The sequence below is a fragment of the Tachypleus tridentatus genome, chromosome 6 (assembly GCF_004210375.1).
Source record: "Tachypleus tridentatus isolate NWPU-2018 chromosome 6, ASM421037v1, whole genome shotgun sequence".
Lineage (NCBI taxonomy): Eukaryota > Metazoa > Arthropoda > Merostomata > Xiphosura > Limulidae > Tachypleus > Tachypleus tridentatus.
Window position 1 is genome coordinate 109,222,444 of NC_134830.1, and position 16,056 is coordinate 109,238,499.

General features: G+C 32.0%; 1 protein-coding gene across 8 annotated transcripts in view; it reads right to left on the reverse strand.

Annotated features, from left to right (window-relative positions):
* Positions 1-542: 542 nt before the first annotated feature.
* LOC143253282 (uncharacterized) overlaps positions 543-16,056 on the reverse strand; it is a 95,627-nt gene continuing 80,113 nt past the window's right edge. For all 8 annotated transcript variants that reach the window (XM_076506891.1, XM_076506898.1, XM_076506892.1 and 5 more), the window contains 3 exons: positions 5,195-5,353; positions 4,920-5,005; positions 543-2,552 (listed from right to left, as the gene is read on the reverse strand). In XM_076506891.1, the coding sequence (XP_076363006.1) occupies positions 2,547-2,552; positions 4,920-5,005; positions 5,195-5,353 (251 nt within the window). In that variant the 3' untranslated portion in view covers positions 543-2,546. The remainder of the gene's footprint in view (positions 2,553-4,919; positions 5,006-5,194; positions 5,354-16,056) is intronic.

Consider the following 16,056-nt stretch of genomic DNA (forward strand, 5'->3'; position numbering starts at 1 on the left):
TTTTTTCAATTATAAAGTAAAAAAAGTTCAGCTACAGTTTCTTTTTCACATATTTAATGCTATTCAGATAAGATCATTTATGAACTTTCATTTTCGTTTTCTTGAAGTCACTTTATGCAGAATGGAAGAATTCCTCTTTGAATTGCAAATATGAGAGTAAGTAACCATAATTTAGGTGTATTAGTATTATTTAAAAGTAAAATAGTATTTTCTTATAAGCAACTCTCTTAATTAAAAAACAGGACAAGGATCTGTAAGTTTACTTGTAATTCTTTAGTATTATTGTGTGCCTAAATATATCAATATTCAATACATTTTCATTTTTAGGTACATTAAAGACTATAAATACCATAAATCAATTATAACAGTACTTTTTCAACACTTTTTCATGTTTCGTCATGACTGGTAATTTTGTTTTGTATAGTTATTAACTGAAGAAATTCTCTGGGATGCCAGTAAGAAAGGGTGTGTTCTATAACTGCTGAGAAGCTGATAACACAGATATAAAACATGTGTTGAATAAAAAACACAATGCTTTGAAATTTTTAAAAAATAGTGATATTTACTACATTCTAACTGTACAATCATATGAATTTCTACACAATTAATTCATTAAATAGAATAATAAAACAAATTACTACAGTGGAACCCCTCTAAAGCAGCCACCGAGACAAACTGGCCTGATTAGAGGGGTTCCACTGTACATAATTAGGAATTATGTGAACAAAAAAAGGGACTGTGATTGAATGACCACTTTCAAGGGGTGACCGAATCTGAGGGGTGGCCACTTAGAGGGGTTCCACTGTAACTGACAGTTTCAATAAATCACTTGCTTTATACTGTGGTCTTTTTTCATACAATTTTCTTAACTGTTCTGCAGCTTGTTATACAATTTATTACCAGTGTAATGATGTATTTAAAAAATTCATATCACTGCATTCACTCTTTTATTAATATAAATGCATGACTATTTTATGCTGGCATATCTGTAAAAAACATTATATGCAGAATGGAAGGAAAAATTAACTGAGATATAGGAAAATGACAAACTCTAATTTATGTGGATTATGCGTCAGTTCAAAAAGACATGCTCAATCTCAATAATAATGGAAATATGTATTATTAAAACAGTTACATGAAATATCTACACAATGCTCTCAATTCATTTATGCAAATACTACCTCACAGCAATCTATATATGTTATCAAGAGTACAAATATTAATGTGATTTAAGAATAAAGAATTTGCATATCTTAATTATTCTAAATAGTTTTATGATAAATCAGTTTAATGTAATTTACTCCAGATGAATTGCAAATGACTTCAACTAACAATAAGTAATCATTGATTACCATAATGTTTTACTTTAGGTATAACAATAAGGTAGGAATAGTTAATTTTTTTATGCCAGTTTTTTACCTAGACTGAAAGCTAAAGCTATATGACTAGTAAAAGCATGTTTAAAACATTTTCTTAATTTGAATTTAAATTCCTACTGTCCACTATATTCTCTCAGTTAATTATAAGGATTTGACTAAATAGTTCAGTTAACATTTGAAGAAAATTCTTAGGACCATCATGGAACTGGTTTGCTTGGTCAAAGTTTCATTTTCTGCTTTTGTTTTGCCAATTCAATCAAAATAAAATATGATTTAAAAAGAGAATCAGGGGCTGGATAAAATACCTCAGAGTCATATTTGAGCTATTATAACACCTACTGGTAACTGTATGATTATTTACTACCACGTTACTGACGCACAAGTAAACTTGTGATGCCAATTCCAAAACTTAAAAATTTAAAGATTTTGTATACATATTATCAAGATATCTCAGTAATAGTAGTTGTATGACTATACATATACCATTATTTTATCTAAACCTAGCTTAAGTTTTAACTTTGTTTTAAAAAATAAACTTGAAATCACAGAATGAAAATGTAGGTTTCACTTTAAAAGATCAAGTTATATTATCACAGAATTAAAAATAATTACCACAACATTACAAAAAAAGGTAATTCATAAACATATTTACATATCTACACATGCTTAATGCACACCCAGTATTTTAATAAGCATTACAACAATATATTGTATTTTATAAAAACTTGCACAGAAAACTACTCATAACTAAATGCTGTTTATAATACAAAATGATAAATAACAAACTTTACAAAATAACAAAACAGCAAATCTAAGCCTCAACAATTATTATGAGCTTTGCCCACAACTACATTGATAATGCAATCTACAGATATCAAGATTCATGAGAAGAATTAGTAGTAATGTAACCATAGAAATAAATAATAGTGAGAAGAAATAGTGGTAATGTAACCTACAGACGTAAAGCCTGATGAGAAGAATTTGTGGAAATGTAATTTATAGACATAAAGACTGATGAGAAGGATTAGAAGGAAGGCCAAAAACCTTGAGCATCACAAGCTTTTGCTTCAGGAAATGTCTATCCTACAATATGCATTAACTATGTCATTATTAATGATGCATACTAGGTGTTCATCTTAGACACTGAATGAAGGTTGTCAGTTGAATCTAAACCTGTTAAAATATATTAAAAAACTGTAAAATGAATCTCCCAACACAACATCAATTCACTACAGAAATACAATGAGCAAGTACAAAATATATCAAAAACTATAATAATGGCAGAAATGAGAAATTTAAGAAATAAAGCTCTAATCTGTGGACTATGAAATGAAATAACATCTTTAATGTTATACTATGGATATTATTTTAAGTAATAAACTAAATTTCTAGACCTGAACCATGACAATATTAGTTACAATTAATATTCAACACTACATTTCTGAATATTAATAGCTACCCTGTCAAATATGATAGAAATGATATACAAAACTTTATATGTGGCAAAATAATTCTGCTTGTGTTTGATAATTTCACCAAGCAAACCCATCTTCAGTGAAGGTACCCAATGACCTATGGCAGAGTTCATAGAATCTTTTTGTGGCTTGTCTGTGACATATAATTAAGACAACTTATTGGTAACAGTAATTATTATTGTAGAGTTTAATTCAGTATCTTGATAGATGTTATTACATGATTGTTTTTATATTTCCAAAATGAAAATAAAGACATTTATGTCTTACAATGATCACTGTTTGTTAATTATATTTATTAAAGGGTAATTATGATCCAAGAAATTTAAATCCTTCAATTTTAATGTGAGTAATAAACATAAGCAAAAATAAAATTTCAAAATTTTCATTTTGAAACAATAATTAAGAAGTTCTGACCAAACACAAGTTGTTAAGGAAAGGGTCTCTTTCCTTCAATTGTAGAATAGCGTTGTAGTGTGTTTGTTAGTAAGCAGTGCAGGCAGCATTGTAGAGTCCCTAATTTCAAATCACCAACAATAGGAAAAGAACTGGCCACAAAGAAAACATTTACTTTATAACTTATTATTACTTTTAATACCAAATATCCAATGTAAGTAAGATGGTTTTCACAATATTACTTCTAAAACCATTTTAAAATCTTTTCATCAACCAGCACAGGCTCTTCTTCCATCAGAACTTTGTAGAATTGACAGCAACTGCCTGTTGTGGAAACAAGTGTAGAAAACAATGAATGGTGGAAGACTTTCAAAACGTCATCCTCTACACTTGTGTCCCTACAACAGGCAGTTGCCATCCATTCTACAAAGTTTAATCATGAATACTCTGCCTAAACAATCTAGCAAAGAACACCTTAATGTTATTTTAAACATGTTACTCAATTGAATTTCATTTAATAACATACATTCATGCTTGCTTTACTACTGTCCTTCCACCCTCTTTTTTCTAGTGTTCCATTCTATTTCACTGCTAGACAAGTGTGTACTTGTATACTTCACATTTTACTCTGAATAAATTGGAATGTCTAGTTACAGCTGCTGAACATTCAACACCTACATACTGCTCCTGCCTATACAGTCGCTACTATCCTGACTAAGCCATTTTTTGCTACAATCAATATTGTTCTCTGCTTGTATATTAATTTCAAGACTACTATCTGTGCATCCCACTGTCAATCTTTATTGTTTAACTTAATGCTATCTATTTGATAAGGATAAGACCATGGCCAGAGGCTTTTGCTAGCTTTTTGCAAACCTTCCTTCAATTAAATTGGTGTATGAAATGTTTACAACAATTATATGATCACTATATATCTTAATATGTGTGTGTGTGTCATCACTAGTCTTACAGTGCACTGACTAAATCAGCTATGTATATGTTGAACAAGACATGATTCAAGAGTGATCTTGATTGCAAATCAGAGTTGATTTCAAAAGGTTGAGGTCCATCTGCCAAATTTCAAAAGATAGTGTCTAGTGTCCAGCATGGCACTATCTATTGTATGAAAATGTCCAAGATTCATAGAGCCTTTAGTTTGATTGCAAAAATTACAATAACCATTAATTAAATGTAATCAGTGTGATTTAATAAAGTAACAAAAATTGCTTATTAACAAAAAAATAAATTCATAATTGTCCATTGGGAACCCTTGCTACTAATGATTATGTAAGCTATAAACCCAAAAATATCTCTTGGAAGTTAGTATGATTAGAAGACTTATGTTAGTTTTAAATCCTTACACTGAGCCAAAGTGCAAGATAATCTTCATAAGAGAAGAAAAATTCTAAAACTATAATAAGCATTATAACCAATAATATAGAGTTATCTAATGAGACAGAAATATTCATAGGTGTTAAAATTAATTAAAACTATTTAAATGTGTATAAACAATATAACAAATAATACCAAAGGGACAAATGAGACATAGAATGTTCTTTATCCACAAAACTATAAATATATTTGCAAGAGACATCCAAATATTGATTGTAATATTCTTAATGTCACAAGCTTATATAATGTTGATATAATACATTGTAAACAATCTACTTACACCTGACTCTATAAGTTCTCCGTTTTGTGGAAAAACATCAGCTTTGACTAGAAAATCTGAAGGATACTTGCTTCTTTTTGCATCAACTGTAGGATAAGGTAAAGCATTCTGAGACAATATACATTATTTTTAGTTAAAATATTACTTCACATGAAACTTTAATATTAACATAGGTGTTTCTTCCTTAAGTCATAAAATAAACTAATAACCTTTGGCTGTTCTGAATATGTCTAAACTCACTACTTTGTTTAAAACATTAATTTTTTTTCATTTACCAGGAATATGACCTTCAGTCCATTCAAGGTCTTTACTGGTCTCTAGTGGGATTGTCCAAGTTTCTGGATCAGGAGATTTAATACCTGTGACCTCTTCTGGTGACTTAACTGTGGTTAAAGGAACAGGTCCAGTGGGAGGTGCAGGAATAGGTGATGGACCTGTCCATATTAAAAAACAAAGTTCAATTATTTGAATTAAAGTTCCATTTAGACTGTTTCTTTTTTACCCAAAATACATGTTGCATAATTTTTTGGTATTATTACAGTTGTAAATCCTAATAAAAAGTTCTGTACTCTAATTATCTTAAGCATATACTGATAAAGGAAGGTTATTTTAAAATATTCTGTCAGTAACACGTCTTTGTTTGTTTAGAATTAAGCACAAAGGTACACAATGGGCTATCTGTGCTTTGCCCACCAGGGGTATTGAAACTTGGTTTTTAGCAGTGTGAGTCTGCAGACATACTGCTGTACTACTGGGGGTCTAACACATCTAAGTGACAGCTTTTTTTTTTATTGTTGAATGTCAGAAATGAATTATTGTGTTCTAAAATTACACATATATATACATTCTGTTGGAGGGAATTAGTTATCAGATCATCATCTATTACAACTATAGTAAGTAGAAAACGAGTAATTACATAAATACTAGCTAGTTATTCAATATATAATTCAATAACATAAAGAAGTAAATCAACTGGATATTCAATTCAGTGTTTGCAATTATTTAGACAGTGAGAGATAGTGCATCTGTCATTGAAGTTTTGTAAGTTTTGTACTTGTGAAACAGGAATACTTGAATTTCTGAAAAAGTTCTGTTAAATGTTATTTGAACAGTTTTATTTGAAGTTAGGTCTACAGGTAAATGCAGTCTGTAAAAAACGTTATTTACTTATTAAATAAACAAATTAATTTATCACAGTACAGTACTAAACTTATGATTTTTATCAAGTAATCAAAAAGTAAATGCCCAATGATAAAGCAATTTACAATTACAGTTGGATGATTAGTGGTATTTGCCAATCGATTAATGCAGTTCACTTATAATTCTTAGAAGCATAAGTGTGGTGGTTTTTACCTTCGTAATCTCTTCTTCAAATTGGTGTACGCACATTTTGCTAAAATTATTTTGCCACACATTTTGAAAAATTCCTACTTGGCAAGTGTTTTGCTAATGTTGATTAAATACCACCACACAATCCCTAGTGTGTTTCCTTTTCAAAATTACTGTAGTACCACACTGGTCTTCTATTAATCGAATGAAGTTACAATCAAGTAATGAAAACATGCTTTATTATTACTAATAAGGGTAATACTAATAATATATGTGAAAAGTAATGCAAAACTTGTTAATACAATTAAATGTATGAACAGGTTTTGCACTACTTTTTGCATATATTTTCATGTGGAACAGAACTTACTTTTAAATTCTACCCCAAAACAGGATTTCCTGTTCAAGTAATGTAAATAACAAAAAAAGTCCAACTTCTGATTTTTTGTTTATGAAAATAAACATATAGCTTAGTGACATTTTCAAGCACAAGTTTCTACATAGTTAATAAACTTCAATACCTTAAACTATCAACAGTAAAATACTTAAAAAGAGTGACTACTTTCAATTACAGGTCAACATCACGTGTCAAGTAGTTGAATACTTCTTTCACTGCTGTAAATAAACTTATCATTAAAAACGTGTACAAAACATAATACACGATATATGATGAACAGTACTGATGTTCATAACAATGAAATTAGAAATGCCATAGCTCCCTAGATTAAGTACTTTTGTTAAACATCTTTTGAACATATGATTCATGGATGTTTCAAATTATATTAAATGTTGTTGATCCATACTTTGAAAAACTATTACTCAAAAAAAAGAACAGATCAAGCATGTTGTAAGGGGGAAGTGGGTGGTTACAACAAGTTTGGTTTTGCTTTCATTTTCATGCAAAGCTATATGAGGTGTAACTAGTCAACACCATCCATGCACACTTTTGAGCCACTTGTTTACCAAAGAATAGTGGGGTTGACCATAACATTATAACCCTCCAGTAGCTAAAAGAGCAAGTATATTCAATAACGAGTTCTAACCCCGCAACCCTCAGATTAGGAGTTGAGCACCCTAACCACCAGGCAATGCTAAGCTGGGGTCTAACTAACTAATGATAACTTATATTACTTCCAGACTTAATTTTTCTTGTACTTACTCACTATAAGTAGCAGTGAACTGGTTAAAAAATTAACTAGGAACATTATAAAAATCAATATGAGTATCTCAGCCGAGTTACAAACCAACAATTTCAAAGATTATATCTTTATTTCTAGTGATGTGGTTGATGTGAAAATACAGTTAAAATCAAATTGATTTACGAGAGAGTAATTGATGTAATCGCTCCTCACAAGGAATCTATTAAATTGGGACATACTAATATTGTAAAACATTTCCACTACTAGTACTACAGTTTTGCTTTATCCTTTTTACATTTGTTCAACTTTTTCATTCTGTTTCTATAATAATATCTGACAATCTTTTAAAAGAGTAAAAGATCTTAATTACGGGCATCAATATCATAGTTCTATGGAATGTTACAAATATATCTCAAAATGTTATCGGCTTATGTCCCTGATATAACAATATACACATATTGTTCATGTAGTATAACAACATGAATGAACATTAGGTATACGTGTGTAACTGCTTTTAAGTTCAAGTATTAGAACTATGCATCTTTGAAATAGAGGTATAACTGATTACATTACCAGCTGTAGTTACAACAATATATATATAACACACATCCACACACACACACACACACACATATATATGCTTTTAGCACTAATGTTACAAACTTCTGACCAGATATATTTTTATATAAATATAAAGAGTAAAGGTTGACACCTAAATCCACATTTTAGCGTTCTAAAAGTTTGTTTTCAAACACAGTTACAGTATTTGGATGTTAATATAAAAAACACCTCCAAAGTATTCTAACTTTCAAACAGTATACTTATAACAGCTGCATGTGTTGTAAGCAATACTACTTTGATCAAATAAATATTTTAAAAGTCTAAGCACATTTTTAGAATCTAAAACAGGCAGGGCATGAAAATATATTATGATGATGTTTAACTAGGGTTCATACTGTTGTAAATGCTAGAGTGTTGACTTTAGAAAAACTGAAAAATACAGGGTGTCCCAAAAAAATGTATAACACTTTGAATGATTATAACTCACTCAAACTTTCTTTTTTTATAGATGCAACTGATTTGAAGTAATGTGAGAAGCAAGACTAAGCTTCAAGAAGAGGTAATTTATCTTAAAGTGCTACTGGAAGTGTGAGAATGTAGCTGAAGTGCAAAGACAGTTTAGAAAGGAGTTTGAAACAGATCCACCAATGCAACTCGCCATAACTTGCATCAGTCCCATATGAGAAGCAGAGCTGTTGGAAAGTCTCCATTGATCTCCAAGAAAATCTGTGTGGCAAACAGCCCGTGAAACAGGAATCCCAAAATTGAGCATCCATCGCATGTTCATTGAAAAAGTTTTATTCCGGCTTTAGGCCACTCTCTCATGAAGATGATTCTAACCATAGAGTTGAATATTGTGAGTGGTACCTGGCAAAATCTGCAGAGGATGCACAGTTTCCAAACAAGATTGTTTGGAGTAATGAGGCCACATTTAAGTTAAATGGCTCAGTTAATCACCACAGCTGCACCTACCGGGCACCTCAGAACCCATATGTTATGAATGAACACCTGCAAAATTACCAGGGGTTTCAGTGTGGTGTGAATTATCAGCATCGGGCATAATTGGACCATTCTTTTTCAAAAACACAGTTACTGGTCTTGTTTATCTGAACTTGCTGCAAGAATCTGTCATGCCACGCATTCAAAAACAATTTGGAGATGAGTTTTATTTCCAGCAAGATGGAGCACCTCTCCAGTACCATCGTAATGTGATAGCCTATCTTGATGAAAGTTTGCCAAACAGATGGATTGGGTGAAGAGGTAGCACTGAATTTCCCCCAACATTCACCAGACCTCACATCTTTGAACTTTTTATTTTATGGGGATATGTCAAAGATAAGGTTTATATCACAAAACCTGCAACAATCAATGAGCTGAGAGCAGCAATTGTAAGAGAATGCACCTAAATACTAAATAAAATGATTCGTGAAGTTTGCAATTCCATCTGTCTGTGTTATCAGCAGTGCCTGGATCAGAATGGTCATCAGTTTGAATACCTGCAATAACTCAAAAGATTTTACACTTGTTTTCTTAAACTTGGATTATAAAACCAAGATATATCTTAATAAAGATTGTATTTATAATCATTCAAAGTGAGTACTGGATATTTAAGATTATAAAATGATTTAAAATATCAACATTAATTAAAGTTTATAGTTTTATATTTGTTTTGAATTTCATGCAAAGCTACATGAGAACTATCTGTGCTTTATAGTTTTAAGTAAAATGATATATCATAGTCAGTTTTTTATTTTTTATTTCTCAAAACATTTATTAACAATTTATTTTACACTAAATGTGATATAAATATCTTCATCTGGAAAACCAGCATAATATAGCATATTTTCAATTAATTACATAAATTAAACATAACGGAGATGTCATGATATTAATATAATCACATTTTATTGTTTTATTATTAGTGTATAAATTTATCTTTATTCAAGTGCACATCTAAATTTTCCTACACATTCTGCATATGAGCAGCATATTCCTGATAAACTGAATATATGTAGGCAGGAAACATGCTCTGCTCAAACATATAAAATAGCATCCTGTAATGAAGCTTAGCTGTGATTTTATTAAAATTGTATATTTGGTGACAAAAGCATCAAAGTTGGTGGGTAACTGGAGGAATACATACCCATTTATAAAATAATGTGATGCTTTTAAAACTGTATCTGTCTGAAGTTTTTAGGAACCCAAAGTGATCACTATATTTTTGTATATATAAGCCATGCTTTAAAATATATAAAAAAAATGTAATTCTAATAAGCTTTTCTCCCCTTAAACTTGTCCATTTGGTAAATTTTGTGCAAAGCTATGTTATTTGCACAAGTAAAGTCACACACTTTTCATGTTTTATATAATCTGCAGACTTACTTTGAACTACTACATTAAAAAAAATATAGAACTATTTTAAAATCAAATTTTGACCATTAATTACTTGTTCAAGTTTATAAATAATAAATCTCTTGGTCATATATCATATAGAACCTACCACTGTGTAAGTGAGCAAATGAGCACACTGGTTTAAACAGCCTATCACTATGTAACGTTACATGTTTGTTTGTTTGCAATTAAGCAAAAAGCTGCTCAACTTGCTTTCTGTGGTCTTATCACCATGAGTATCAAAACCCGATTTCTGATGTTGTAATTCCACAGAAACACTGCTGTGCCACTAGGGGACCAACGTTACATGTATAAGTGTCCAAAATTCATTTAATATTGACATACATAGAATGCGTAACATATATTGTCTTCTCACTACACATGAAATAATTAACTAGTTCCATGACACAATGATAATTAGTCAAAGTCTATATCTTTTAAGATTATTATTATTATAATAGAAATCCAATATTGTGCATATATATATTGTTATATAATAGTGCTTGTACTAATGTTTATTATTTAATTTTACTTATCAATCTTTTAAAAAGTTTCTTATCCTATATTTCAATGTAAAGATTAGTGTAAAGTTACGGTGTTGGTGCATGGTGGTGAAGTGTAATGTGTATACACTAACAGTAGATATTATAGCAGTGGTAGACAGTAAATACAATTAATGGTGTCAAAAACAATCAACCTTGTGAAGGCAGCATAGCCATCCATATCGCAAAGCAATCCACCCCCAATAAACTCCAAACTATGTCAGGAAGACACAAACAATCCTATCCAATGTCCAAGTCAACAAAACAAACTGACTGCATACAAGACACTGGCTAAACACCTAATCTGATTCTATGATTTAGGAAGGATACCAAAGCTAGATGAGGGTCACAGTGTTGAGGAGAGTCTTTCAGCCAACAATGTCAAATGGCACTAAACATGTAGGCTACAATTTAACAATATCATGCTAAAAAGGCCAGAAAAGAGACAACTACAAGGCAGTGGTTGTGGAAATAACAATGTAGAGCAAGTGTCTGTAAATGCACCAGATCAAGGTAACCAGTATTTCTGAAGATGCTGTGGATTTGTGTTTCTTCTGTGGACAGGCAATCAGTGGCATATTAGGGGCCCCAGGGCCCATGGTCTTAATGGAGACCCATTGATAATTTTACCCCATGTAAAATTATATGGTATGTAGGGCCCACAAAAAGTATTAGCCCCTGGGCCCACACAACCTAAAATCCACCACAACAAGCAGGTGGTTCTGATGAACTTCACAAGGCATCCACCTTTGATTGAACAGCCATGTGTGTATGAATGCAACCATCATCAGAGACACAAAACTTCCAGGCAAACTCCATATGGGAGACACAAGACTGCTCTTGAATGCTCAACAACAACATATGACAAGACCATTACCACCATCATGATCAAATACAACTGCATATATGGCATTTGCAAAGGATATGCAATATCTTGTAGCAACCACGAAGAAACTTGGAAATCTTTTTCTAGAAGAGAGTACATACTTGTTGGTTCTGTATACCAAGAAGATTGTTAACCAGTGAAAACTGTGAAGGATACACACATGATTTTAAGCTAATGGATGATATCAATGTATGCAACGTGGTAGCCTTCTTTATGAAGTCCATGTTCAAGACTTTAACTGAGAATAAGCAACAACTGGCCTCAATAAAATGAGACCTGCAGCTCTTCTCACACATGTGCATTGTACACCAGATACAAAATGAAAGGCCAGATGAATTATTTTGCTATGAGAGTCAAGCCTGACCACCATCACTGTTACAAGGAGGATCACTTCACCTGGCCACTAAAAGTGATTTGCTAAATTGTCTTGAAGGCCCAGCTGAGGCTAGTTCCTAGCCTTCTGATGTCAGTTGCACAATAATTGACAAAGCAGGTGTTGAAGCCCAGAACTGCAAAAACATTTGATGGGTATTTTCAGTATGCATTTATACTCTAGGTCATGACACAACCATAATGAGTGAAACACCTTGACCTGGTTTTGAACAGGTGTGTCCTTGGCATCCCAAAAGGCATTGGCAAAATGAGTGCATACTTATGTCATTGGTTCTCAATCTATATCAAAACTAACAGAAATGTTGTGGATGCGTGGATGAAAATAAGAAGGTAGTCTTTGACTTTCTTTCAAAGTATTTCATTAGCTTACTAAAATAACAGGACAAGGAAGTCAAAGCCACCAACAGGTAACAAATTCTTTGTGTTCCTACTCGAAAGGATCTTGTCTCACTAGTGCCATGCAACCATGAAAAGGCAGACACCCATTTGCTGCTCCATACCTCACAAATCCACTAGAATACACTCATAAACACTGTAAACACAGATGTCATGGCCTTTGTCATTATGGTTTCCATGCATTTCCTGTTCAATTTCAGCTCTGGTTGGCCTTCAGATAAAAGAAGAGGTACTGTTATCTTGCCAAACATAAAAACAGGCTAACCTCATTGAGTTTATGATGCTTACTGTTTACAATGATGCCAAATAAGTAACCCTTTCCACATACATGTTTTCATCTAGAGATGTTTCATAAAGAATTGGTCTGAATTCAACTTTGCAATATTAAGATAGTACAACTCTCAAGTTCCATATTTTAAAAAAATACAATAATGAATCAGGCAGCCTACCTTTAATAAGAACTTTAGTCAGATGAAATTGGTGGCATTTATAGCTTATGTACTTTATGTATTTACTTGATATCAGAAAAAAATACAAAGTAAAAGAACTGCTTGTTGCTCTACGAGTTGGTGGATGGAACTTAGAAATCAAAAGAAAATTGTGTATGAAGATGACTGCATTAATGTTTGGTTTGAATTTCACACAAAGCTACACAAGGGCTATGTGTGCTAGCCATTCCTAATTTAATAGTGTAAGACTAGAGGGAAGGCAGCTGATCATCACCACCCACCACCAACTCTTGGGCTACTCTTTTACCAATGAATAGTATGACTGACCATCACATTATAATACCCCCACGACTGAAAATGTGAGCATATTTCGTGTGATGGGGATTCAAACCTGCAACCCTCAGATTACGAGTCAAGTGCCTTAAACACCTGGCCATGTCGGGCCAAACAGAAAGGAAAAAAGCTGATGCTTTTCTTAAATTATTTCATCATCTGTAACAACATTAAGGCAAAAGGAATTTACATGAGTACTTTTAAACCAGGAGAGAAAACTCAATTGAATTTGAATAGGTAAACTGATAAATCTGATACTTTTTATGAACTGAAATTGGAAAAAAAATCAACACAAAATTTAAAAACTTTAATTGAAATTCAGACTCAAATTGAAATTACATAAAAACTGAAATTCCAACTCAAATTGATAAAAAAATATCAGTTTGTATTTTGGTTTTTCACAGGACACTTTTGAATATCTAACCTTTCACTGGTAGAGGATCACTCACTGCATGTGTTAATCCCCTGACAAACCCAAATCATCAGGTCAGACTGGACCTTTCATTTGTGTTTGGGTACCCATTATATCAACCATCTTTCTTTTTCTCTACATTCTTACTGACTTCATTATCCCTCCCCCTACATCTGTCCTATCATATAAACCTCTTAAAGGAATGGTATTCTTAATAAATTCTGTTTGGCTTCCACTGTTATAAGTTCTTAATTCCCTAATGAGGTTGCTGCTACCTGAAACGTGACTGCTGACTGTATTTGTAGATGTGCCAACATGGAACAAAATGAAAAAGGAAGTGCACCTTTCTGAAAATTATAAAAATGACCTTGTTGAGAGGATGACCGGCTGACTTACCTTTCCAAATCATCGGTCAGTATATAATCAGAATTTGACCTCATTAAACCTAAAATCGACTAAAATTTCTGTTGTTTTTTTTTACAAATTCTTTTTTTTTTTTATTATTATTATTTGAAACATCCATACACAGCACAATTACTTGGCATGTTAGCTATTTTTTTTGTCTTCTTAGAAAATGATTGATACTTAAAATGTTTTCCTCTAACATTTTTATAGCATATGACACAAAACAGGCCATGATATATCAATGGAAATTCTGTGGAGTGAGTCAACTGTGCTTAACTGAGGTGCACGCTTAATGTTACTAAGCTACACCCATATCTGATCAAACTGTCAAAAGCTGTGCATTAGGCTATATATAATTCTTTCAATGCTCATCTGTCATAGATAAAGCTAGAGAGAAATAGTGAGTATCACTTAGTCCCGCTGTATCATATTGAGGAAAACTTTCCTTTGCATATTTTGTTTGGTTGCTATTTTCTACATTTTTCTACCCTTTTTAGATGTGGGGTGTTACAAAACTAACAAAGTGTATTCATATTTTACAATTTCTGGTTCTTGTGAACATGCAAAAGCAACTTGCAATATAACTGGTTGCACTATAAATTTGAAGCATCCTTGTGCTACCAATCTAACAAAACATCTGGAAAGACATCATAAAGCAGAATTTGAAAATCTCCTAAGAAGACGCAAAGCTTCAATGATGAAAAGATCACTCCAATACAATGAGAAGACTCAAGACCATACTGAGACCAAGTGCACAAAAATCATTCAAGAGTTTTTTGCCCAACAATAAATATCTCAAAGGACATAAAAATGTTTAATAATGTTACGATTAAGTTGGTGACCCTAAATGAGAGATATTTTTCTGCAATAAACAGTGGCTTATGTAAAATAATCAATCCAATTAAAAAGGCACTTAACACAACAACGGATCGGAAAAAAATTGGGACTTTAGTTAACGAAAAAGTTACAGAAAATGTGAAGCAAATAAGCAAAGAGCTGCAAAACATCACATTTTGACTGGAAAGACCTGTGTTAGCCATTAATACCTAAGTCATTAATAGAAACTCTCTACAAATAAGAACATTAGCTGTCAAAAACTTCTTTTCAGCTCATTTGGGTGAAAACATCACATAAATAGTTATAAATGTGATAATGCTGTGGTTAAAGCTGTGGAATTGATTACCAATGAAAGAAGTGAGACTGCTAATGCTGAAAGTGATACAAGTAAACTACGTTATATTAAACTAGGCAGTTTTTAATTTTTCTGTAAAATGTGCTGTTCATGCTTTGCAACTTTCAATAAAAGATGCTTTAAATGGAGGGCTATGTGAAAGTACCGTATCTTAGGCACAAAAACTGTGAACTCAATCTACAATGAATAGTTTAAAGCCAAAGAAATATTGCATGCCTGTCATAGACGTGGTGATGCGATGGTGCTCAAACGTGATACGATTTCCTGTTTAATGGAATTCTGTTTATTGAAATAACTGAATTGGACTTAAAACTCTCTTTAATTTTGGAAGAAATATCAAGAAATTATGCATATTAGAACTGGCTAAAAAATCTCCAGTACAGTAGCAAGATGTTTTAAAGCATGGTTTGTTTGTAAAAGTGAAATATCCAACATCAAGTGTTTGCTGGCTCACAACATCATAAAAGCAATGGATGCGAGGGAAAATAATCTTAGAAAGGAAGTAATATTAACATTATTATATGTAGAGTGTAGATTTAGTGTCATGTTATCTGAAGCAGAATAGGAATGAGCCATATATTATTTGATCAAATTTGATGGCAAATTATGTGCAATGAACCTCAAACTTGAACTTCAATTAACTTCAGAACCTGAAGAGTAGATGACATCTATTACATCAGAGGATGAGTTGGAAAACATGATTATAATGGCT